The sequence below is a fragment of the Labrus bergylta genome, chromosome 4 (assembly GCF_963930695.1).
Source record: "Labrus bergylta chromosome 4, fLabBer1.1, whole genome shotgun sequence".
Lineage (NCBI taxonomy): Eukaryota > Metazoa > Chordata > Actinopteri > Labriformes > Labridae > Labrus > Labrus bergylta.
The window spans coordinates 30,267,007-30,294,220 of NC_089198.1; the positions used below are offsets into that span (position 1 = coordinate 30,267,007).

Sequence of the window (27,214 nt, forward strand, 5' to 3'; positions counted from 1 at the left end):
GGGAAATTTGATCGTTACAGTTTCTCCAAAATATACAGTATAGCAGTAAAAATATAGTAATAAAAACATTTACAGAGATATTTACTTCAACACATAAGACCATTTCCTTAACTGATTCAGAGATTTCTTCCAGAACTGATCTTTGAAATTAATGGCAGAAAACAGACTCTATGTCTGTGTCCATCGTCAAACAGTGAGAGCACTGACACTACCAGTTCACCCCAACTCGAGCCGGCCCCGGCTCCTCATCCTCACCACCGCTGACAGGCAGGCATCATGTCTCTGCTGCTGAGCTGGCGGTGGCCGGCAGCGGCAATATAACAATATAAAGATGGTTGCTGCCGACAGGCCGGTCTTATGTCGCAGCCGGGCTCCCGGGGTCAGGGCTCGCAGCGGCCGGGCTCGTGGCAGCCAAAACACAAGACCGGCCTGTCGGCCGCTATATTTATGTTTTTTTGCCATTATCAGCTTTCACCATAGAGCCTGTTAGCACAGCTTCCAAGCAATATGGCGGACGTTAAGTTTAGATTCTGGGAGCGAGTTCCCACTGTTGGGCCACGCAGGCTTAGAACAGTCAAGCAATGGACTTGGGCCTGCACCTCTGTAAAAGCCTCATTTGAGTTATTCACTGAGATCACAAAGAGGCCTAAAAGGACTCTTAATCCCAGAATCCCCTGCGGTACTTCACACCTACGTGTGAAGTAAAGGGGGGACCGGAACCTCTCTCTCCTCATTGGAGGGGACCTGAGGTAGACCCCCATGGAGCAGGCCAGGCTACAAAACTCCAAGACTTCCATTGCTCGCTCTCTTTCACGCGCTGACCTTCGGTGCTCGGAGACCCAAGAAGATCTCCTGTTTCCTGCAACAATCTTCCTTTGTTTTAAGTTTTGGCGCGCAGGTAATCCGCGGCCGGCAGTGTTCTAAATTCCGAGCTCGGATTGTCCAGTGAACGCATCTCAGTTTCTCGGAGAGCGTCAGACTATAACAGGTTATCAGAAAGATAACGGTCTTATTCCGTCCTGCAACGAAAGGACATCAACGGACATCTTTCCACTCGACGGAGAACCAACGAAGCCGCTCTCGCCGTAAGGGACCCTCGCCGCCATCAGACGCCTCTGCACCAGGACAGACAGAAGATCTGCTCCATCGCCGGACTCTTTTCCTTTCACCAATCGCGGACAAAGCGATTCACAAGTGAGGCTTAATTAGGTCTGGGCAGAATTAGCTTTAGAGAGTGTTTTTAACAATTGTTGATCAAAGCAGAAACTGTAATTTTTATCTTTGTTGGACCTGCGTCCTGAGTTTGAACTGTTTAAAACTCTTGTTGTTTCGGACCGCTGCGTCCTATATGTGTTTAGCGTAACAGCGTTATAACCGGGTATTACTCTTCTGATCAGAAAGGCCAGTGTAAGCCGTATTAACCTGAATTCGGCTATTGGTTTGTTTCTGTGAATGAAGGGAATTACTCCGAGTTGTGGCGCGGGAGTCGGACTGTGATCCGGCCTCTTCAGGCACGCATTTCTCTTTTATTCTCTTTTATTTCCCCTTCTACGCACACACATACACACATATTCCTGTGTAAACGTACATCTGGAGACCAACTCCACCACCGCGCCATTACGCACAGAGATCTATACACTCGCGGCTATCCAGACGCCTCAGAGACACAGACTGTGTAGGGCCGAACTCAGTCTCTTTTAGACCTTAAGGCCACATTTAGGCCTTTGTTAGGTGTGTGCCATCGGAAGGGCGACCACGTGGGACGAAGTAATCTTCCCCCCCCTTCTCTCTCCCTTTCATCCACACGCGCACGCACCCAGGTCTTTGTTAGGTTTGCGCCATCGTGAACGACCACGAGGGTACGAAGCCATCTCCCCCCCTTTCTTCTTCCCTCTCTCTCTCTCTCTCTCTCTCACACACACACACACACACACACACACACACACCTACATTCACACCCCTTCCACAAGCCTTTGCTTGATAATGTTTGTTGCTTAGATTAGTTTATAATAGTTATTTGTTTAATTAAGTTCATTGATTTTGGATTGATGTTGCTTTGTTTAAATAAATTCTGTTATAATTTAAGAGAGCAGTTGTTTGTGGTTACTGGTGTATTTACATTGTGATATAAGCTGGGTGCGAAGGCTTTGTGTACGGATTTCACGCCTTCAATTTATGAAATATAGTTATTCATTATTAATAATATTAGTAATTAAATAACTAATTTGAGACTGATTTGAGTGATATTTTGGTTATATTTACCTGATTACAGGTTGGTGCCCCAAAACGAGATTAAACATAGTTTAATGATATTTTATTTATATTATTAATAATTAAGTATAATTATTAAAGAATATAACCAAAGTTGACTTGATACAACCCCAACACCACCCACTGATCTGTGATTGGTCTGTAGCTTCAGTGGTAGAAAATATGAGGAACTAGCGTTGTAGTTTCACCCCGCTAACCACAACAGCTTCCAGTGACGCAAAAATCGTCATTTTGCGTCACTGGAAGCTCCTTTTCAGACTTAGAAATATAAAGATTTCCCATCTCAGGGGAAAATGAGGGCGTGATGCACGACCATTCAAAAATACTACCAGGTTTCTAATGATACAAAGCTTAATGCAAATGGGTGAAGTATCCCTTTAACCTGCTTCCCTCACACTTGTGTAATTGTATTCATGCGACTGGAAGCTAGGTCTTTGCTCTACGAGCCAGTCACAAAACGTATTGTTATCTGTTCCCAAACTGTGTCTTGAAACGGGGAAAAGGAGTCTCAGGTACGCTGCTCCTGCTGGCTGGAATCTCCTTCAGGATGATCTTTGTTTTGGGGAGCTGGTCTCTCTTTTTATCATTTTTAAAGTGGATTGAAGGTGTTGGAGGAAAATGCGAGATGCTTTAAATAATGACTTTTCTTCTCTGTGACTCAGGACATGTTGATCTGTGTTTGTAATTACTCTGTGTTTTATGTCTGTAACATGCTTGTTGTGCTGCTGCCCCTCTTGGTCAGGACACTCTTGTAAATTAGATTCTTAATATCAATGATGTTTCTCCTGGTTAAAAACATTTTCATAAAAAAAGGGTTGTCTGGAATAACAGGATTGGAAAGACATTCCTGAGCCTCGTGGGAATGACTTTGTGAAGGCAATCTTGATTTTGAAGACACGTTTGTTATATTTACTACATCTGACCAGTGGGTGGCAGTGTATGGCTTGATAATTTCCACTACAGAGTCTGATGTGAAACCACGATGCATTTAGCAGGAAACCGCTTTTTGAAGAGCTGTTCACTGCAATGACCAGAATTAAATAAATGAAAACAAACTGCAATATTAAACACATTATAATACAAGAGACACAAATCTATCACAACTGTATATAAAATATTGTTCATACAATGACTAAAAACTTGAGATCACTCGCTTTGAACAACCAGAAGAAACATAAAGCTCGAGGAGGCAAATGTGTGAATAAACTGTTTTAACAATGAAGAAAAAATGAAACAAACTTTGTCTTTAGTGAGAGCAGACTATGAACAAGCTCAGTGTGTTAGTGAAGTGTACTGTAGGCATATGTTTCACCTACATACACTATGTCATCTTTCTACAGATGTTAGTTTCCAATGTGGGATATTCGATTTTTAAAAATGGTTCTTTAAATATTAAGCTGTGGTTTGTCTGTCAGTGGGTTTCATTTCTGATAGCTGTCGTTCTCATGTATCTAATTTAAGAACTTGGTCTCATTAACCACAAAGTCCATACAGTGAGACACACACGTATCCTCTGTACAGTCTCAGTGTTCAGCTTCATCATGGCCGGACGTCTGCTGTTTGTCTTCTTCATGTGTAAGTAAAACCTTTATTGATTTATTCAGTATTATTGTGGACTATTATAAAGCACTGCAGATTGAAACATGACGTTAATGTGTCATGTCAGATATCATCATATCAGTGATTAAGCTTTGAGTCTGTGATATTGTGTTTTGTGTGTTCTGCCAGTTGTGACAAATAAAATCTATTTTTGTTTCAGTTAATAATTCTACTTTTGATGAAAATAAATGAATAGTTGGAGGAGTTGAAATGTGTGAACTCTTGGAGTTATTATTATGTGTAGTCACCTTACTTTCACTGTGTTTTTTAAACAGATGTCTTTAATTGGATTCAAACAGAAGGTCAGTCTGTGATCTCTCATGGTTCATGTCTAACTGTGCTGTGATCGCTGCACTACTGAAGAATTTAAACATTTATATGCATCTTATGTTTGAGTTTGATAAAACATTTTCATGGTTTATATTTTCAGCTGGTCTTCCACCTAAACTTACAGTGAATTCAGCGGTGATCAAAGAGACAGACTCAGTCACACTGAAGTGTCAGACTCCATCATCAGTGTCTCAGTGTTATTACCAAACTTTAAGTGGAGAAACTGTGAAGATATTATCCTGTCTGCAGACACTGACAGGAAGTGAGCTGCTGAAGATGGATCATCAGAGTTCATCTGCTGAGGTCAAAGTGAAATGTTTTTACACTGTTCAGAGTGGAGACAGAAATGCTCGATCTTCAGAAAGTGACACAGTCTCCATCAGCATACAAAGTGAGTAATACAAGTGTTGTCAATATTCATATATTTTGTTACATAATCATCTGGTTCAAGCAGTCTGATTTAAAGAGTTGTAATATTGTGAAAAGGCATCCTCCTTTCCTTATTTTTATTTTTCTTGACATGATTTATTTATTTTTGTAATGTTCTTTATTTTCTTTATTTTCTTTAATTTCTTTTTTCTTTTTTTCTTCCAAGTATTTTGATGGGTGGGGGGGGTTAGTTTGGGGTGTGTTACTGCATCCTATATACCAACATAGTTCTTAAATGCAACTCGGCTTCCTTTAGAGTTCGCAGGAAGGACTGCCCTTATCTGTACAGATGTGTTTCTTGTTGAGCTTGACCTTTTATTATTCAGAATGTGACTTCTAGGTGCAGCTGTGGTTGTTTGTCGTCTGGATTAGGCTTGTCTCATGTTTGGATGTTTTGCGGCCTGTAGAAGTGTTTTTGTTAAGGTTGGGGGGAAGAAAAGAAAAATATTTCCCTGTACAGTAAAAGCTATTTTCTGTTATTATATTTCAATAAAAAGACCTTTGAAAGAAAGAAAAGGCATCCTCTACCAGTGTTGGTCTCGGGGTGCCAGGTAAACCCCCGGCTGCGGCCTGGCCCTGCGTTGTTCCGGCATGAAGGTGTAGCTCTGGGAAGGAGTCGAGCAGTTTGACGTTAAAATGTCCTTTGTGACTCATCTCACCTAGCTGTATCAGTGTCGCCCGATCATACTTGACACTAGCCCTAACATACCGCACATTAAACGAAAGAAAAGAAAACAATAACACCAAAACTACGAAAAACTTGACTTGGAGAGCTACGCTATGTCGCCCACAGGGGAGCGCCATCTTGGTAGCTTATAAGAACAGCAGACATTTAAGGGTTAATGGGAGAGCAAACATTGTGGGAGAGCTGGGGTTTGAATTCAGACTTAAGCTCTTGCTGAATTAACACCTTCAATGAAACCTACAGTATGTAATAACTCACAGAAAGAATAATGTATGTAAAAAATAAATCTTTAAAGTCATAGTTTAAACATATAAATCTATTAATTTTTAAAAAAAGTTTGAATCCCCATCAAATATTGTTAAGATCAGCAAAGTCTCTCCAAACCTAAAATCAATATCTAGAATTTCAACAATAATACTGTTCCTTAGTTTTTACTTGATGTTACAAAAAACAATCACCTGCACACTATTGGACTCTCCAAACAATCTGTATGTTGGTTTGTAAATTATTTATCAAGCAGATTACAATGTCTGCAGGTTGAAGGCATTACTTGTTGAAGTAAAAAAAGAAAGGTGTGCCACAAGGTTCAGTCTTGAGGCCACTGTTATTCACACTCAATATTAACAGTATCGATCACAAAGTTACCAATGCAAATTTTCATTTATATGTGGATACTGTTATTAATTGCTCCGCTCATTCACAGCATCAGGCTCTCTGTCACTTACAAAGAGGCCTTTGTCAATACATTTGTCAAGTGATGTATTTAAAAGAAAAAGCTTTTGCAGATTTGAGATGTATTTGAGCTACATTTGTTTTGTGTGTTTTAATAATTATTTTGAGAGTGATTATGTAAGATAATCTGTTGTCGTTTATAGTCCTAAAAACACATTACATTACATTTATATTTTTGCTCATATTTTCAGCTCTTCCTCAACCTGACCTGATGGTGGATCCAACAGTCATCACAGAGACAGACTCAGTCACACTGAAGTGTCAGACTCCATCATATGTGTCTCAGTGTAAGTACTTCACTTTAAGTGGAGGAACTGTGAGGACATTTTCCTGTCTGCAGGCACTGACAGGAAGTGAACTGCTGAAGATGGACCATCATAGTTCATCTGCTGAGGTCAAAGTGAAATGTTTTTACACTGTTCAGAGTGGAGGCAAACATTTTCCATCTCCAGAAAGTGACACAGTCTCCATCCGCATACAAAGTGAGTAATACAAGTGTTGTCAATATTCATATATTTTGTTACATAATCAGAAAGAAACAAACTAGTTAAAGCAGTCTGATTTAAAGAGTTGGAATATTGTCAAAGGGCATCCTCTACCAGTATACATTTGTCAAGTGATTTATTTGAATAAAAAATATTTTGCAGATTTAATATGTATTTGAGCTACATTTGTTTTGTGTGTTTTAATAATTATTTTGAGTGTGATTATGTAAGACAATCTGCTGTTTCTATTGTTTTTAATCCTAAAAACACAAAAACAAACATACTAATGGGAGCACTGGTGGACAATATATGATACGGTTGAAGAGTTAGAGTTGTAATTATATTTGGTTTTATTTTATTCAAGTTTATTTGCTCATATTTTCAGCTCTTCCTCAACCTGACCTGATGGTGAATCCAGCGATGATCACAGAGACAGACTCAGTCACACTGAAGTGTCAGACTCCATCATATGTGTCTCAGTGTCAGTACTTCACTTTAAGTGGAAGAACTGTGAGGACATTTTCCTGTCAGCAGACACTGACAGGAAGTGAGCTGCTGAAGATGGATCATCAGAGTTCACCTGCTGAGGTCAAAGTGAAATGTTTTTACACTGTTCAGAATGGAGACAGAAATGCTCGATCTCCAGAAAGTGAATATTCCTCTGTCTCTGTTCAAAGTAAGTAAATCTGTCTTCAAGCTGGATCAGCAGAAGAAAAACCCTGTGGTGTAAATGTCATGAACAAAACATTTGATTTTATTTTTAGGTGAGACAAACTCAAACAAGGAGAGTCTCAGCACTTTGACAACCTTAGTTTCTATTGTAACTCCACCTGCTGATCAAGGTGAGTATAGCCTACTACATATTTCAGTGTTGCTTTCACTTTTACCATCATTTACTAACTAGCACTGTCACATAAAACTACAGTCCCACATTTTCCTTAAACTTCAGACTCCTGTTAAAACGTATTTTTTTTCAGACATTCAAGTCCAACAGACTCCTGATTTATCCTTTAAACAAGTCCCACACAGCAGGAGTTTGCCTGGACAAACTTAGTGGTATGATGGTCAAAGTCATACGTTGGTCAAAGTCATACGTTGGTCAAAGACAATACCAAGATTTGATATTTGGTTGAAACGAGCCAATTAACTGATCAACTACAGTGGTGAAGGTATCTGTGACAATAAAATGATATTTCAGTTTTGTCAGGATTAGGATTAAGAAAATTAAGATAAATCCACTTTTGGATAGCGACAAAGCAGTTATTAACAGTTATGAGAGGACAGTCGATTCCTTATTATTGGGTTTTATCTTCAAAGTTTTTTAGTCCCCTCCATCAGCAAAAAGCAGAGAGGTTTTTTTTTCGGGTTTTGCTAAAATATCTTAATATTTATAGCATCGTTGGCATAATGGTGAAATCATAATGAAATCCTCTTTCCCAGAGGACACGAGTATAGAGATACAGAGTGATCGGCCTAAAGATGGATTTTGTGAAAAATCTGCATGGGTTAAACTTCAATAAGGCAGTCAAGTATTACTTTGAGGAGTTCACAATCCATCCTGGTGACGGGGGTTGGAGGAGATGACTATGCTATTAATCCTATAGAGGATAAAGCAAAGCTGCCCAGGACGCAGAGCTTCTGCAAAAAAGCAGTGGAGGGAAGCCATCTGTATGCAGCTAGCTATAGTCAATGTTCAAGGTTCAAGTTTCAAGGTTCAAGGTTTCTTTATTTGTACCTTCATAGATTAATTTGTTGTGCAAGACAGGAGATTCAGCACTCCATTAGATACACACAACACATAACAAATTCAAGGTTAAAAAGACCAGACAGAATACATTAGAACAAACATTGTCAAAGAGCAAAGTCCTTACACAGACAACAAATCAAAAGTGTAAGATCGGACATGTAACTGCAGGAGCTGGGGATCGAACCTCCAACCTTCCGGTTGAGAGACGATGGACTCTATCAACTGAACACAAACCTGACAGATAGAGTGAAGAAGCCACTTGTCTTGGATAATAGAGCTTGCCTTAAACTGCAGCTGTTAAGAATACAATTCTGACAGGTTTGATTGAGACTCATCTTTAAATTTGCTTGCCCGTTTCAGGATTTAATTAAGAGTGTTTTTGTTTTTAAAAGTCAGAATTGATTGAGTGACCCTTTATACTAATTAATCAGAAAAAACATCTGAGAATAAAAATCTCTTTTTTTAAGAGTGTCCTGGCCAAGACAGGCAGCAGCACAATTTTCAGAGTTTCTGACAAACAACGTGCTGCCTTAAATACTAATATAATACATAACTATTAAAAACCAAAATATACAAAATAACAAATTTAATCCTCAAATAGTTGTCAATATCGCCCACAAACATGCATATATCAGAAGGGAACATCTACAGCCAGATGTGTCCTCTTCCAAGTCATTTAACATCCTCTTAAAACATGACAGCAGCTAGTTAGGTTTCAGGTATTTTTGTAGTTTGAAGTTTTTTTATTTCATTATTTTGTCACATACATTCATATGCCTAGCCTGCATGGGCTTACGTGACACCATAAATTAAAACATTCCAGGATCAGAGTGCATTAGGTAAACTATGTTCATTGGTAAGAAACAAAAAGAGAAAGCAAAAGCAAGTCAAACTAATTAAACAGAATATCCTGTCTTCTTTTCCAGGCTTTTGAAACAAAATGATTCAAACTTAAACAGCCATTCCAGTTTTTGCACATCTGTCCATCCCAGATGTAATTCCTTCCAAGTAACAGGGGCAGCAAACTTAAACAACTTTTTCCCCAGTTCAGTTCCCACTTTTGGAACAGACAGCGAGGAAAGTTTGTGAGAAGATTATGAGTTCCTCTTCTCATCTGACTGATGGAGGTCAGGAGGTATGACAGAAAATGAAGTGATGAAAGGAGTAATGAACCGCAGAACTCTGTGATACAGAGTCCAGAGTTACCTTTGAGAAACAGTGTGCATATGTTTAACATCACAATTGTTCAGCACAGGCAGAAAAGTGGCAGCAACCAGTCCCCTACAAGATTGATGCCTGACTTTCTCATCCCCACCGTGCCTCCGCCATTATCCTCTGTGTCACAGTCAAAATTGAACTGAGAAGCTGGGCTGAAACACTCTTAATGTTTCTGTTATGTCCCATGAACTGAGACATTAAGAGCAAGTCATGCAGTGTTACTAGATCAGAGCATTGAGACCAGACTAGCATGAGTCAGCAGTTTTAAGTTTGTCTGCACAGAGTTTAGTTTTATACAAGCCTGTAAGTCAAGTGACTACGGTGTTGTTTGTTTAGTATGTAAAATAAAATAGATCGTTTCCTAAGTTTAAATGATTGCAGTGCTAATTAAGTTAGCCAGTTAATGGCATTTTCCAGTATGTGTTAGCATCAACCTAAAAAACTAAGTTATGCATCCCGGCCCATCTTTAAGATTCATACTAACATATGTACAAATACTAATTAACTAATATCAAGGCTGCTAAGAAAAGTCACCTAACAATCTAGAAAGTAGGAATTGGTGAGCCCTAATCTGTCTCCTGCTACTGTAGGTATTGTGGAGAGAGAGTCAAGCAGGATCCAGAAAACACCATCATTTGTCACAACTACTGTAGAACATTTTATTATTCAAGAAAACTTAAATTAACAACTTTGATTACCTGTAAAAAATTAAAGAGGTATTTTTATTGGCCAGGTCTGACTGTTCCCAGCTCTGTTGCTTCTACTCTGGTGACTCCTTTAAAACAAACTTATTTTGAAATGTACTTTCCTTATGGAACAGGTTGGACTATGGGCACAAGTATAAATGGTGGTTCCACTGTTACCTCCCAAACACCAGGGACACCAGAATCAGGTAACGTATTTTACAAAGTGGACAACTTAAATGTCTGTCAGATTGTACTTACATACTGGTTGCTTATTGGTTGGTCTAATGTGAGTGATTTATATACATGAACACCCATGTGGTGCTCTCTGACATTTGTTAAGTCTTTAAAGCACAACTTCAACATATTTACCCACACACTCATATACTGATGACGTTGACATGCAAGTCTCGTCAAAATCAGACAAATTCACTCCTCTGAGGCTCTAAGACATTTGTTGTTCCATGTTTTGTTCAAGAAAAGTATAGACAGTACAGTCTTAATGTTATTTACGAGGCCTTAAAGAAACAGTTACAATATGAGCTCCATGCAGCATCTGGTGGAGAAAGAAGAGTAGACCATGTTTAGTAAATCAAAAGATGTTAAGATGAGATTTAATATAAATTCTCCTGACTGATGTTTCGAGCTTGGACCAAGTCAAAATGGTTTCAACTTTGGGTGAATCTAACATTTTCCCCCCAGATGGCTTTAAAAAACATCTGTGTATACAGAACATTAGAGAAGAGAAGAAATTCCCGCTCGCTCAAATGCCTCCAAAAGATTTAATTGAAACACAAGGTTTTTGACCATAGTTCTTCTTCAGGTGTTCACTTTGGTGTAAAGAATGTTAACATGTCTCTAATCCAGTCGTAGTACGGCTGGTTGTAGGTCTTGTTGTGGCTGTTTGTGCTAAACACCAGTGTTGTTGTTGTGGAGACGGCTGTGTTAGGGCGCACTCACACTCGGCAATCCGTACCGTGCTCAGGCCCGGTTAGTCCTGGAGCAGCGTGAGTGCAGGCCAGTGGAGGAATGGGGAGGGGGTGCTATCGTGCTTAAGCACGGTAAGGGACAACTTTGCCTAGTGTGAGCCTGCCCTTAGTCTCCAGTCGTTTAATGTAACCTGTGTAAGGTGACACTTTTTAACTGCCTCTTCTCTTAATGCAGAGAAGATCATGTGGGTGATCGCAGCAGCTGTGACGGGGGGTGTCCTCCTGCTGGGATTGGCCCTTCTCTTTGCTCAGAGCAGAATTGGTAAAATGACAAATCATTAATATCTCAAATTTTAAAAAAAATGGGAACTATTTACACCCATTTGTAGTTGAAGAAAATATTTCATATGAAACAACTTTTGATTCTCTTAAAGGAAGCTGGCGGTAGTTAACATGCGGTATTCCTGTTAAGAGGGTTTTGTGGAAGCTTGCTGATATCAATAACTACTTTTTTCTTTTTTTTTTTTAGATAAATGTGATTCCAAAAGGTAAGAAAACTTATTTCACATATATATTTGGTCAACATGTAGAAGAAGAACTTCAGATACAAACATGTGAAAACAATAAGTTGGTCAACAAGTTGTAAAAAGATAAATCAAAGGCATTAGGAAAAGATTGAGTCGGTGGAGAAAGCTGAATCAGCAAATATTTAGGAAATAAAAGTGAGTCAGCAGAGTAATAGTGACAACTTTTTTAGTTTAGAACGCCATCCAATAATTAACCATGCTGAATCTGATAAAAAGTCATCGTACCTTGTTTATATTAGGTTTGGTTATATATAAACCTAATGTTTGTAAAAACATATTTATATTGATTGTGTTTTTTTTTCTTACTTATTATAATTTGTGTCATAAACTACTTTAATCTGTTCATCTTACTTCCCTTCCGTTCTCTTATCTACGCACACACACACACACAAACACATACACACACACACACACACACACACACACACACACACACACACACATTAAAAGTACGCTAAAGATGCTCAAATAAGATGACCTGCATTTCAAATGTTTCACTCGATATTCTGTAATCACATCAGGTGATCTTCGTGTGTGGAGGCTTATTGATGATGATGTGTATCACAACAATCATCATAAACTATGAGTGCAGGACAGCAGCTGCAGTAAAATATTAAAAGAAGGAATCGGTGCATTTACAGCGGGGATGTACCGGCTGATTTCTCTCTCACTCTCTAGAGTTTCCTCTATGTGGGAAACACTGTGATGATGAGACTTAATCATTTCTGCTGACAATGTTTCCCTTTGTAAATCATTTTTGGGGATTTTTGCCGCAGGTTGAGAGCGTCACAGTGTTAGTGTTTGGGTCATATTGTTGCTCTGCACACTATAGGATCAAAACTGTTCATTATGTGATTGTTGTTGTCTCAAACATCTGTTATGATGTTGAAAACCTAAGTGTGGATCAGACTTAACACAATACATTGAGAAATGTGTTCTGTGCTGTTGCTTCCTCTTCAGTAAGGATGTTTTTTAACCAAACCCAATCTATTATGTCTTTTTTTTCATTCAGAACAAAAGCAAACATTGCAGGTAAATCCAAAGGTATGTAGCTCACTCCTGTATTGAAGAGACCAAGCCAAATACAATAGAATATGTTGGTTTAACATTTAATTACATGTCTGTGTATACACTTCTCTGTATTAAAATGCTAATTGTCTTTGTTTTAGATGATCAGAAATATATGGTAAGTCTCACCAATGATTGTAAATGTCAAACCTGCTTCAACTGTAACATTTTCCAGCACACAGTAATTCCCACAACAACAAAAACATCATCAAGGTTCAGTCCCTGTACCCGTTTAATTAACAATTATATTACAGGTCACATATTATACTCCTTTTCAAAAAGTTAAAATAAATCTCAGAGCTCCCCAAACATATCTGTGAAGTTTCTTTGTGATGTCATGAAGAGAAAATCTCCAAACAGCCTGTTTGAGCACACATTGTCTGAAAGGTGGAGCAGGCTAAAGACAGAGAGGATGGACTTTTCTCATTATTTGTTGTCTTGTTTTGAGCTTCTGATACCCTTTCATTCAAACTATTGATCTGTTGTAAACATCATGAATCAATATAAAAACATTTTTTTAACCCCAGAGACATGCTGTTATGAAATCTGAGATAACTTTCATTTGAAAAAAAAGAGATTATTTTCCTTTATTCATAACACAATAGATTTTGAAGCAGTTTATCCCTGTGTGACAGATTATTGGGATGAAATCTATGAAAGTTTAGTCAACTCACCTCTAAATCTTCCAGATGCAGTTTATTGTAAATTGAAAAACAGACTTGCGCTTGTATAGCATCCTTCTCGTCTTCTAACTTCTCAAAGCACTTTTACACCTACACATTCACACACTGATAACAGAGGCAGTAACTTATCCCATTCATACACCGCTGGTGAAGCAGTGGGAGCAATTTGGGCTTAAGTGTCTTGCCAAGGACCCATCGAACATGTAGATGCAGGGGCTGGGGATTGAACCCCCAACCTTCTGGTTGAGAGATGACCAACTCTTGCACTGAGCCACTTCACAATAAGATTTATTGACAGAGATAGTGATGGGACAGTAATTGTTTTCTGATCATAATCTGGCCTGCTTCCTACGTCAAGGTGGGGAGGCTGCTGGTCCCCCTTCATTAATAGGACAGCTAAAGGCAGACTGTGATTGTTGGTAGGAGAGGGTGGGTGATACTGAGAGTCTGAATAAATGATGGTGATTTTGAAACTATGATGATGATCATTAAGATGATTTGGACATATTGTATGTTTATACTTTATTTTTTATTTTTAGGGTGGTTATGATGAAACGTACAGTATCGTCTTCTATGAATGCAACATTGGTGAGTTGAGAAACATCATATCTTGATAAGAAAAAACACAAAATGCTGGCAGGTATTCAGACCTCAATGAGGGCGACTAAGCAGTGTGTGCTTCTTATTTCTCTCAGAGTGAAAACTGCAGCACCTCAGAGATGAAGGCTACATCAGCTCAGAGAGATACAGAGTGTTCAAAGCTCTCTGACATTAGCTCAGAGGAAAATGTTGTTTCCTGTATCATTATCACATTTATTTCTCATGTACAGCTTCATTGCTTAAATGAATAACATCTTTATCAAAGTAGACATTAGCACGGTGAACTGGTCTACTGCATTGATAGAAACAAAGAAATCAGAAACTGAATAAAGTTAGAAGATAACATCTCCTGTATCACAATGTTTGAAATAATAAATATATCCTACATAACAACAAACTATGTTTCTGCTCTTCATGTTAACTTCAGCTTGATATTTGTTTTTAAAGTGTTAAAGACTAAACACAAATGGATGGGAAAAAATGCAAACGCACTACAATACAATACAAAGAGGAGAACGAGGAAACCACCATAGAGACAGAAATCTATCACATATATATGTTCAAAGACCAAGCCAAGAAAAATCTGAATTTAGAATGAGTATTGTAATGAGCATGGCAGAGATAAATTAATGAGTGAAGTTGGATGAAGGGATGATTATGAGGGTCGATAGATGAGGGGATGAATGTAAGGGTTGTTTTCAAAGCACTTATGATCCACCAATGTAGCATACTACTAAATAAAAAACTTTAGACGTTTTTTATTATTATTTATACATTTGAAGAAGTCACAGAAGTGTCCACTAGAGTGGGCATCATGCTAAAATTACTATTATTTATTTTTTTATGAATGGAAAAAACAAATAGTTTTTGTTTCTTTATAAAACACATTTTCTGTTTGTCACATGCAAATGGTAAATGGACTTGGGCTTGTATAGTGCTTTATTAGTCTTCTAACTATTCAAAGAGCTTTTACACTGCAGGTCACACCTACACATCTAAACACTGATGGAAGAGGCTGCTATGTTACGTGTCTATCAGAAGTAACTAAACCCATTCATACACATTCATGTGCCAACAATTGTGTTGGCACATTGCAGTTGGGAGCAATTTGGGGTTAAGTGTCTTGCCCAGAGACACATCGGGCATGTGACTGCAGGAGCTGAGGATAGAAGCCCCGACCTTCCTGTTGAGAAACAACCAACTCTATTTCTGAGCAACAGCCATCCACTGTGTCCATATGTCCAATGGGCTGGATTTAGTCCTTTTGAGTTTCTTGAATTTGAATTTTGAAGGTTTTCTGTCTTTCATTTTTGAAGTTGTTTCTCCTATGAAAGGAAAAAACATGCTTGATTGGGTCAAAATGCCTCCACAGGTTTTTCCTGGTTGCTGCCAGAACAGCACAACAAGCAGACATTTAAGGGTTAATGGGAATGCAAACATTGTGGGAGAACTGGGGTTTGAATTCAGACTTAAGCTCTTGCTGAATTAACACCTTCAATGAAACATACAGTATGTAATAACTCACAGAAAAAATAATGGATGTAAAAAATAAATCTTTAAAGTCATAGTTTAAAAATATAAATCTATTAATTTACAAAAAAAGTTTGAATCCCCATCAAATATTGTGAAGATCAGCAAAGTCTCTCCAAACCTAAAATCAATATCTAGAATTTCAACAATAATATCGTTCCTTAGTTTTTACTTGATGTTGAAATGACTTGTTGATGCTACATTATGCCTCTGATTGATTGATGATTTGATTGTACTGTATGATCAAGCGGCTGGCCTGCATTGTCCATGAGTAGACAAACTCATTGGCATGTCCTTATTTATAAGGCTATACTTAAAGGGACACTTCACCTGTTGAAACATGAATCTGTATTGACATTGGGTCATATATGTAGTAGAAATGTGAAATACATTTTGAAGTTGGTGCCTTCTTGGCCGTGAAAAGGCAGAAAGTGTCTTTTTGGCTCATGTTGATGAAAGACACCAAATCCCAGAATGCACAGCACCGCAGGCCACTCCCACTAAGGTCCTCTAATTCAGAATCAGAAATACTTTATTAATCCCAGAGGGAAATTTGATCGTTACAGTTTCTCCTAAATATACAGTATAGCAGTAAAAATATAGTAATAAAAACATTTACAGAGATATTTACTTCAACACATAAGACCATTTCCTTAACTGATTCCGAGATTTCTTCCAGAATTTATCTTGGAAATTCCTGGCAGAAAACGGACTCTATGTCTGTGTCCATCGTCAAACAGTGAGAGCACCGACACTACCAGTTCACCCCAACTCGAGCCGGCCCCGGCTCATTTTTTCGCCATTATCAGCTTTCTCCATAGAGCCTGTTAGCACAGCTTCCAAGCAATATGGTGGACGTTAAGTTTAGATTCTGGGCGTGAGTTCCCACCCACTGATCTGTGATTGGTCTGTAGCTTCAGTGGTCGAAAATATGAGGAACTAGCGTTGTAGTTTCACCCCGCTAACCACAACAGCTTCCAGTGCGTCACTGGAAGCTCCTTTTCAGACTTATAAATACAAAGATTTCCCATCTCAGGGGAAAATGAGGGTGGGATGCACGACCATTCAAAAATACTACCAGGTTTCTAATGATACAAAGATTAATACAAATGGGTGAAGTATCCCTTTAACCTGCTTCCCTCATACTTGTGTAATTGTATTCATGCGAAAAGGACTGGAAGCTAGGGGCGCGGTCTCACTGGCCATCCGTACCGTGCCCAAGCACGCTTCAACGCTAAAGTCCAGTTCGTTTGACCAGTGTGGCCGTTCCATATCGTGCTCAGACACGGTTCACTTCCTTGTCTTTGGCACACTTCGGAGAGGTGTGCTTCGGCACGGTACACTTCATGCACGAGCTCAAGCACGTGGGTATGCTGACAGCCTTCATTATGGAGAGATCCAGAGTTTCATGTCTGTATCTGACTAAAATGACTCAATATAAGACACAAAGTAGCTGTCATGCTCTCTGTGTTGCTCTCCGATGTGCGGCCGCGGACTCGCCTGTGGACTCGGCCGCGTGTCTATTTTTATTTATTTATTGCTGTGTCTGATTAAAATGGCTTAAAATAAGCTGCAAAGTCACTAAAGTATCTGTTATGCGCTGTGTTTTTCTCTGATGTGCAGACGCGGACTCAACTGTGTATCTCTTTTTCTCTCTCTTTCTCTCTCCCTCTCCCTCTCTCTCTCTCTCTCGTCCGCCTGTTTGTAAACTGAGCACGCTTCATAATAACATAAAGCGCGCATGTGTTGTATTCCGACGTTATGTACAAGAGGTAATAGTGCTTAAGCCCGTATGGCCGCGGGCCGTGCCGGCCAGCGTGGGAATGGCGCAGCAGGTGGGCAATCATGCTTGGGTACAGCACGGTACAGATGACCAGTGTGACCTAGCCCGAGGTCTTTGCTCTACGAGCCAGTCACAAAACGTATTGTTATCTGTCCCCAAACTGTGTCTTGAAACGGGGAAAAGGAGTCTCAGGTACGCTGCTCCTGCTGGCTGGAATCTCCTTCAGGATGATCTTTGTCTTGGGGAGCTGGTCTCTCTTTTTATCATTTTTAAAGTGGATTGAAGGTGTTGGAGGAAAATGCGAGATGCTTTAAATAATGACTTTTCTTCTCTGTGACTCAGGACATGTTGATCTGTGTTTGTAAGTACTCTGTGTTTTATGTCTGTAACATGCTTGTTGTGCTGCTGCCCCTCTTGGTCAGGACACTCTTGTAAATTAGAGTCTTTAGCAGGAAACCGCTTTTTGAACAGCTGTTCACTGCAATGACCAGAATAAAATAAATTAAAACAAACTACAATATACTGAGACACAAATCTATCACAACTGTATATAAAATATTGTTCATACAATGACTAAAAACTTGAGATCACTCACTTTGAACAACCAGAAGAAACATAAAGCTCGAGGAGGCAAATGTGTGAATAAACTGTTTTAATGATGAAGAAAAAATGAAACAAACTTTGTCTTTAGTGAGAGCAGACTATGAACAAGCTCAGTGTGTTAGTGAAGTGTACTGTAGGCATATGTTTCACCTACATACACTATGTCGTCTTTCTACAGATGTTAGTTTCCAATGTGGGATATTCGATTTTTAAAAATGATTCTTTAAATATTAAGCTGTGGTTTGTCTGTCAGTGGGTTTCATTTCTGATAACTGTCGTTCTCATGTATCTAATTTAAGAACTTGGTCTCATTAACCACAAAGTCCACACAGTGAGACACACACGTATCCTCTGTACAGTCTCAGTGTTCAGCTTCATCATGGCCGGACGTCTGCTGTTTGTCTTCTTCATGTGTAAGTAAAACCTTTATTGATTTATTCAGTATTATTGTGGACTATTATAAAGCTCTGCAGATTGAAACATGACATTAATGTGTCATGTCAGATATCATCATATCAGTGATTAAGCTTTGAGTCGGTGATATTGTGTTTTGTGTGTTCTGCCAGTTGTGACAAATAAAATCTATTTTTGTCTCAGTTATTAATTCTCCATTTGATTAAAATAAATGAATAGTTGGAGGAGTTTGAATGTGTGAACTCTTGGAGTTATTATTATGTGTAGTCAACTTACTTTCACTGTGTTTTTTAAACAGATGTCTTTAATGGGATTCAAACAGAAGGTCAGTCTGTGATCTCTCTTGGTTCATGTCTAACTGTGCTGTGATCGCTGCACTACTGAAGAATTTAAACATTTATATACAGCTTATGTTTGAGTTTGATGAAACATATTATTGTTTATATTTTCAGCTCGTCTTCCACCTAAACTTACAGTGAATTCAGCGGTGATCAAAGAGACAGACTCAGTCACACTGAAGTGTCAGACTCCATCATCTGTGTCTCAGTGTCAGTACTTCACTTTAAGTGGAGAAACTGTGAGGACATTATCCTGTCTGCAGACACTGACAGGAAGTGAACTGCTGAGGATGGATCATAAGAGTTCACCTGCTGAGGTCAAAGTGAAATGTTTTTACACTGTTCAGAGTGGAGACATAAATGCTCCATCTCCACACAGTGACACAGTCTCCATCAGCATACACAGTGAGTAATACAAGTGTTGTCAATATTCATATATTTTGTTACATCATCAGAAAGAACCCATCTGGTTCAAGCAGTCTGATTTAAAGAGTTGGAATATTGTCAAAAGGCATCCTCTATCAGTATACATTTGTCAAGTGATTTATTTGAATGAAAATGCTTTTGCAGATTTGAGATGTATTTGAGCTACATTTGCTTTGTGTGTTTTAATAATTATTTTGAGAGTGATTATATAAGATAATCTGTTGTCGTTTATAGTCCTAAAAACACTCAAACAAACATACTAATGGGAGCATTGGTGAGGAATGTATTATACTGTTTCAATAATGGTGAATATGTTTACATTTCTATTTTTCAAATATATTTGCTCATATTTTCAGCTCTTCCTCAACCTGACCTGATGGTGAATCCAGCGATGATCACAGAGACAGACTCAGTCACACTGAAGTGTCAGACTCCATCATCTGTGTCTCAGTGTCAGTACTTCACTTTAAGTGGAGGAACTGTGAGGACATTATCCTGTCTGCAGACACTGACAGGAAGTGAGCTGCTGAAGATGGATCATAAGAGTTCACCTGCTGAGGTCAAAGTGAAATGTTTTTACACTGTTCAGAGTGGAGACAGAAATGCTCGATCTCCAGAAAGTGAATATTCCTCCGTCTCTGTTCAAAGTAAGTAAATCTGTCTTCAAGCTGGATCAGCAGAAGAAAAACCCTGTGGTGTAAATGTCATGAACAAAACATTTGATTTTATTTTTAGGTGAGACAAACTCAAACAAGGAGAGTCTCAGCACTTTGAAAACCTCAGTTTCTATTGTAACTCCACCTGCTGATCAAGGTGAGTATAGCCTACTGCATATTTCAGTGTTGCTTACTCTTTTACCATCATTTACTAACTAGCACTGTCACATAAAACTACAGTCCCACATTTTCCTTAAACTTCAGACTCCTGTTAAAACGTAATTTTTTCAGACATTCAAGTCCAACAGACTCCTGATTTATCCTTTAAACAAGTCCCACACAGCGGGAGTTTGCCTGGACAAACTTAGTGGTATGATGGTCAAAGTCATACGTTGGTCAAAGACGATACCAAGATTTGATATTTGGTTGAAACGAGCCAATTAACTGATCAACTTCAGTGGTGAAGGTATCTGTGACAATAAAATCATATTTCAGTTTTGTCAGGATTAGGATTAAGAAAATTAAGATAAATCCACTTTTGGATAGTGACAAAGCAGTTATTAACAGTTATGAGAGGACAGTCGATTCCTTATTATTGGGTTTTATCTTCAAAGTTTTTTAGTCCCCTCCATCAGCAAAAACAGAAGAGGTTTTTTTTCGGGTTTTGCTAAAATATCTTAATATTTATAGCATCGTTGGCATAATGGTGAAATCATAATGAAATTGTCTTTCCCAGAGGACACGAGTATAGAGATACAGAGTGATCGGCCTAAAGATGGATTTTGTGAAAAATCTGCATGGGTTAAACTTCAATAAGGCAGTCAAGTATTACTTTGAGGAGTTCACAATCCATCCTGGTGACGGGGGATTGGAGGAGATGACTATGCTATGCTATTAATCCTATAGAGGATAAAGCAAAGCTGCCCAGGATGCAGAGCTTCTGCAAAAAAGCAGTGGAGGGAAGCCATCTGTATGCAGCTAGCTATAGTCAAGGTTCAAGGTTCAAGTTTCAAGGTTCAAGGTTTCTTTATTTGTACCTTCATAGATTAATTTGTTGTGCAAGACAGGAGATTCAGCACTCCATTAGATACACACAACACATAACAAATTCAAGGTTAAAAAGACCAGACAGAATACATTAGAACAAACATTGTCAAAGAGCAGAGTCCTTACACAGACAACAAATCAAAAGTGTAAGATCGGACATGTAACTGCAGGAGCTGGGGATCGAACCTCCATCCTTCCGGTTGAGAGACGATGGACTCTATCAACTGAACACAAACCTGACAGATAGAGTGAAGAAGCCACTTGTCTTGGATAATAGAGCTTGCCTTAAACTGCAGCTGTTAAGAATACAATTCTGACAGGTTTGATTGAGACTCATCTTTAAATTTGCTCGCCCGTTTCAGGATTTAATTAAGAGTGTTTTTGTTTTTAAAAGTCAGAATTGATTGAGTGACCCTTTATACTAATTAATCAGAAAAAACATCTGAGAATAAAAATCTCTTTTTTTAAGAGTGTCCTGGCCAAGACAGGCAGCAGCACAATTTTCAGAGTTTCTGACAAACAACGTGCTGCCTTAAATACTAATATAATACATAACTATTAAAAACCAAAATATACAAAATAACAAATTTAATCCTCAAATAGTTGTCAATATCGCCCACAAACATGCATATATCAGAAGGGAACATCTACAGCCAGATGTGTCCTCTTCCAAGTCATTTAACATCCTCTTAAAACATGACAGCAGCTAGTTAGGTTTCAGGTATTTTTGTAGTTTGAAGTTTTTTTATTTCATTATTTTGTCACATACATTCATATGCCTAGCCTGCATGGGCTTACGTGACACCATAAATTAAAACGTTCCAGGATCAGAGTGCATTAGGTAAACTATGTTCATTGGTAAGAAACAAAAAGAGAAAGCAAAAGCAAGTCAAACTAATTAAACAGAATATCCTGTCTTCTTTTCCAGGCTTTTGAAACAAAATGATTCAAACTTAAACAGCCATTCCAGTTTTTGCACATCTGTCCATCCCAGATGTAATTCCTTCCAAGTAACAGGGGCAGCAAACTTAAACAACTTTTTCCCCAGTTCAGTTCCCACTTTTGGAACAGACAGCGAGGAAAGTTTGTGAGAAGATTATGAGTTCCTCTTCTCATCTGACTGATGGAGGTCAGGAGGTATGACAGAAAATGAAGTGATGAAAGGAGTAATGAACCGCAGAACTCTGTGATACAGAGTCCAGAGTTACCTTTGAGAAACAGTGTGCATATGTTTAACATCACAATTGTTCAGCACAGGCAGAAAAGTGGCAGCAACCAGTCCCCTACAAGATTGATGCCTGACTTTCTCATCCCCACCGTGCCTCCGCCATTATCCTCTGTGTCACAGTCAAAATTGAACTGAGAAGCTGGGCTGAAACACTCTTAATGTTTCTGTTATGTCCCATGAACTGAGACATTAAGAGCAAGTCATGCAGTGTTACTAGATCAGAGCATTGAGACCAGACTAGCATGAGTCAGCAATTTTAAGTTTGTCTGCACAGAGTTTAGTTTTATACAAGCCTGTAAGTCAAGTGACTACGGTGTTGTTTGTTTAGTATGTAAAATAAAAAGATAATTTCCTAAGTTTAAATGATTGCAGTGCTAATTAAGTTAGCCAGTTAATGACATTTTCCAGTATGTGTTAGCATCAACCTAAAAAACTAAGTTATGCATCCCGGCCCATCTTTAAGATTCATACTAACATATGTACAAATACTAATTAACTAATATCAAGGCTGCTAAGAAAAGTCACCTAACAATCTAGAAAGTAGGAATTGGTGAGCCCTAATCTGTCTCCTGCTACTGTAGGTATTGTAGAGAGAGAGTCAAGCAGGATCCAGAAAACACCATCATTTGTCACAACTACTGTAGAACATTTTATTATTCAAGAAAACTTCAATTAACAACTTTGATTACCTGTAAAAAATTAAAGAGGTATTTTTATTGGCCAGGTCTGACTGTTCCCAGCTCTGTTGCTTCTACTCTGGTGACTCCTTTAAAACAAACTTATTTTGAAATGTACTTTCCTTATGGAACAGGTTGGACTATGGGCACAAGTATAAATGGTGGTTCCACTGTTACCTCCCAAACACCAGGGACACCAGAATCAGGTAACGTATTTTACAAAGTGGACAACTTAAATGTCTGTCAGATTGTACTTACATACTGGTTGCTTATTGGTTGGTCTAATGTGAGTGATTTATATACATGAACACCCATGTGGTGCTCTCTGGCATTTGTTAAGTCTTTAAAGCACAACTTCAACATATTTACCCACACACTCATATACTGATGACGTTGACATGCAAGTCTCGTCAAAATCAGACAAATTCACTCCTCTGAGGCTCTAAGACATTTGTTGTTCCATGTTTTGTTCAAGAAAAGTATAGACAGTACAGTCTTAATGTTATTTACGAGGCCTTAAAGAAACAGTTACAATATGAGCTCCATGCAGCATCTGGTGGAGAAAGAAGAGTAGACCATGTTTAGTAAATCAAAAGATGTTAAGATGAGATTTAATATAAATTCTCCTGACTGATGTTTCGATCTTGGACCAAGTCAAAATGGTTTCAACTTTGGGTGAATCTAACATTTTCCCCCCAGATGGCTTTAAAAAACATCTGTGTATACAGAACATTAGAGAAGAGAAGAAATTCCCGCTCGCTCAAATGCCTCCAAAAGATTTAATTGAAACACAAGGTTTTTGACCATAGTTCTTCTTCAGGTGTTCACTTTGGTGTAAAGAATGTTAACATGTCTCTAATCCAGTCGTAGTACGGCTGGTTGTAGGTCTTGTTGTGGCTGTTTGTGCTAAACACCAGTGTTGTTGTTGTGGAGACGGCTGTGTTAGGGCGCACTCACACTCGGCAATCCGTACCGTGCTCAGGCCCGGTTAGTCCTGGAGCAGCGTGAGTGCAGGCCAGTGGAGGAATGGGGAGGGGGTGCTATCGTGCTTAAGCACGGTAAGGGACAACTTTGCCTAGTGTGAGCCTGCCCTTAGTCTCCAGTCGTTTAATGTAACCTGTGTAAGGTGACACTTTTTAACTGCCTCTTCTCTTAATGCAGAGAAGATCATGTGGGTGATCGCAGCAGCTGTGACGGGGGGTGTCCTCCTGCTGGGATTGGCCCTTCTCTTTGCTCAGAGCAGAATTGGTAAAATGACAAATCATTAATATCTCAAATTTAAAAAAAAATGGGAACTATTTACACCCATTTGTAGTTGAAGAAAATATTTCATATGAAACAACTTTTGATTCTCTTAAAGGAAGCTGACGGTAGTTAACATGCGGTATTCCTGTTAAGAGGGTTTTGTGGAAGCTTGCTGATATCAATAACTACTTCTTTCTTTTTTTTTTTTAGATAAATGTGATTCCAAAAGGTAAGACAACTTATTTCACATATATATTTGGTCAACATGTAGAAGAAGAACTTCAGATACAAACATGTGAAAACAATAAGTTGGTCAACAAGTTGTAAAAAGATAAATCAAAGGCATTAGGAAAAGATTGAGTCGGTGGAGAAAGCTGAATCAGCAAATATTTAGGAAATAAAAGTGAGTCAGCAGAGTAATAGTGACAACTTTTTTAGTTTAGAACGCCATCCAATAATTAACCATGCTGAATCCGATAAAAAGTCATCGTACCTTGTTTATATTAGCTTTGGTTATATATAAACCTAATGTTTGTAAAAACATATTTATATTAATTGTGTTTTTTTTTCTTACTGATTATAATTTGTGTCATAAACTACTTTAATCTGTTCATCTTACTTCCCTTCCGTTCTCTTATCTACGCACACACACACACACACAAACACATACACACACACACACACACACACACACACACACACACACACACACACACACATTAAAAGTACGCTAAAGATGCTCAAATAAGATGACCTGCATTTCAAATGTTTCACTCGATATTCTGTAATCACATCAGGTGATCTTCGTATGTGGAGGCTTATTGATGATGATACGTATCACAACAATCATCATAAACTATGAGTGCAGGACAGCAGCTGCAGTAAAATATTAAAAGAAGGAATCGGTGCATTTACAGCGGGGATGTACCAGCTGATTTCTCTCTCACTCTCTAGAGTTTCCTCTCTGTGTGAAACACTGTGATGACGAGACTTAATCATTTCTGCTGACAATGTTTCCCTTTGTAAATCATTTTTGGGGATTTTTGCCGCAGGTTGAGAGCGTCACAGTGTTAGTGTTTGGGTCATATTGTTGCTCTGCACACTATAGGATCAAAACTGTTCATTATGTGATTGTTGTTGTCTCAAATATCTGTTATGATGTTGAAAACCTAAGTGTGGATCAGACTTAACACAATACATTGAGAAATGTGTTCTGTGCTGTTGCTTCCTCTTCAGTAAGGATATTTTTTAACCAAACCCAATCTATTATGTCTTTTTTTTCATTCAGAACAAAAGCAAACATTGCAGGTAAATCCAAAGGTATGTTGCTCACTCCTGTATTGAAGAGACCAAGCCAAATACAATAGAATATGTTGGTTTAACATTTAATTACATGTCTGTGTATACACTTCTCTGTATTAAAATGCTAATTGTCTTTGTTTTAGATGATCAGAAATATATGGTAAGTCTCACCAATGATTGTAAATGTCAAACCTGCTTCAACTGTAACATTTTCCAGCACACAGTAATTCCCACAACAACAAAAACATCATCAAGGTTCAGTCCCTGTACCCGTTTAATTAACAATTATATTACAGGTCACATATTATACTCCTTTTCAAAAAGTTAAAATAAATCTCAGAGCTCCCCAAACATATCTGTGAAGTTTCTTTGTGATGTCATGAAGAGAAAATCTCCAAACAGCCTGTTTGAGCACACATTGTCTGAAAGGTGGAGCAGGCTAAAGACAGAGAGGATGGACTTTTCTCATTATTTGTTGTCTTGTTTTGAGCTTCTGATACCCTTTCATTCAAACTATTGATCTGTTGTAAACATCATGAATCAATATAAAAACATTTTTTTAACCCCAGAGACATGCTGTTATGAAATCTGAGATAACTTTCATTTGAAAAAAAAAGAGATTATTTTCCTTTATTCATAACACAATAGATTTTGAAGCAGTTTATCCCTGTGTGACAGATTATTGGGATGAAATCTATGAAAGTTTAGTCGACTCCACTCTAAATCTTCCAGATGCAGTTTATTGTAAATCGAAAAATAGACTTGAGCTTGTATAGCATCCTTCTCTTCTTCTAACTTCTCAAAGCACTTTTACACCTACACATTCACACACTGATAACAGAGGCAGTAACTTATCCCATTCATACACCGCTGGTGAAGCAGTGGGAGCAATTTGGGCTTAAGTGTCTTGCCAAGGACCCATCGAACATGTAGATGCAGGGGCTGGGGATTGAACCCCCAACCTTCTGGTTGAGAGATGACCAACTCTTGCACTGAGCCACTTCACAATAAGATTTATTGACAGAGATAGTGATGGGACAGTAATTGTTTACTGATCATAATCTGGCCTGCTTCCTACGTCAAGGTGGGGAGGCTGCTGGTCCCCCTTCATTAATAGGACAGCTAAAGGCAGACTGTGATTGTTGGTAGGAGAGGGTGGGTGATACTGAGAGTCTGAATAAATGATGGTGATTTTGAAACTATGATGATGATCATTAAGATGATTTGGACATATTGTATGTTTATACTTTATTTTTTATTTTTAGGGTGGTTATGATGAAACGTACAGTATCGTCTTCTATGAATGCAACATTGGTGAGTTGAGAAACATCATAACTTGATAAGAAAAAACACAAAATGCTGGCAGGTATTCAGACCTCAATGAGGGCGACTAAGCAGTGTCTGCTTCTTATTTCTCTCAGAGTGAAAACTGCAGCACCTCAGAGATGAAGGCTACATCAGCTCAGAGAGATACAGAGTGTTCAAAGCTCTCTGACATTAGCTCAGAGGAAAATGTTGTTTCCTGTATCATTATCACATTTATTTCTCATGTACAGCTTCATTGCTTAAATGAATAACATCTTTATCAAAGTAGACATTAGCACGGTGAACTGGTCTACTGCATTGATAGAAACAAAGAAAATCAGAAACTGAATAAAGTTAGAAGATAACATCTCCTGTATCACAATGTTTGAAATAATAAATATATCCTACATAACAACAAACTATGTTTCTGCTCTTCATGTTAACTTCAGCTTGTGTTAAAGACTAAACACAAAGGGATGGGAAAAAATGCAAACGCACTACAATACAATACAAAGAGGAGAACGAGGAAACCACCATAGAGACAGAAATCTATCACATATATATGTTCAAAGACCAAGCCAAGAAAAATCTGAATTTAGAATGAGTATTGTAAT

The 27,214-nt window shown here is 38.4% G+C and overlaps 3 protein-coding genes across 7 annotated transcripts in view; all 3 read left to right on the forward strand.

Annotated features, from left to right (window-relative positions):
- The window catches only part of LOC110003326 (uncharacterized), an 80,125-nt gene that overhangs the window by 39,029 nt on the left and 13,882 nt on the right, over positions 1 to 27,214 (forward strand). The gene's annotated exons all lie outside the window — the stretch shown is intronic.
- Positions 4,309 to 14,437, forward strand: LOC109975264 (uncharacterized). 2 transcript variants are annotated; one of them, XM_065954339.1, is made up of 10 exons: positions 4,309 to 4,591; positions 6,238 to 6,528; positions 6,917 to 7,207; positions 7,296 to 10,388; positions 11,344 to 11,430; positions 11,638 to 11,656; positions 12,708 to 12,739; positions 12,865 to 12,881; positions 13,986 to 14,034; positions 14,142 to 14,437. In XM_065954339.1, exons 4-10 carry the CDS (start codon positions 10,295 to 10,297, stop codon positions 14,144 to 14,146), a joined length of 303 nt encoding a protein of 100 aa, XP_065810411.1. In that variant the 5' UTR covers positions 4,309 to 4,591; positions 6,238 to 6,528; positions 6,917 to 7,207; positions 7,296 to 10,294; the 3' UTR covers positions 14,147 to 14,437. The 2 variants fall into 2 exon arrangements, 1 of the variants encoding a protein (XP_065810411.1); XR_010666375.1 differs by having other exon boundaries at positions 12,708 to 14,034.
- LOC109976241 (uncharacterized) lies at positions 18,661 to 27,013 on the forward strand. 2 transcript variants are annotated; one of them, XM_065954340.1, is made up of 11 exons: positions 18,661 to 18,701; positions 18,829 to 19,119; positions 19,497 to 19,787; positions 19,876 to 19,953; positions 22,883 to 22,954; positions 23,910 to 23,996; positions 24,204 to 24,222; positions 25,282 to 25,313; positions 25,439 to 25,455; positions 26,561 to 26,609; positions 26,717 to 27,013. In XM_065954340.1, exons 2-11 carry the CDS (start codon positions 19,005 to 19,007, stop codon positions 26,719 to 26,721), a joined length of 765 nt encoding a protein of 254 aa, XP_065810412.1. In that variant the 5' UTR covers positions 18,661 to 18,701; positions 18,829 to 19,004; the 3' UTR covers positions 26,722 to 27,013. The 2 variants fall into 2 exon arrangements, 1 of the variants encoding a protein (XP_065810412.1); XR_010666376.1 differs by having other exon boundaries at positions 25,439 to 26,609.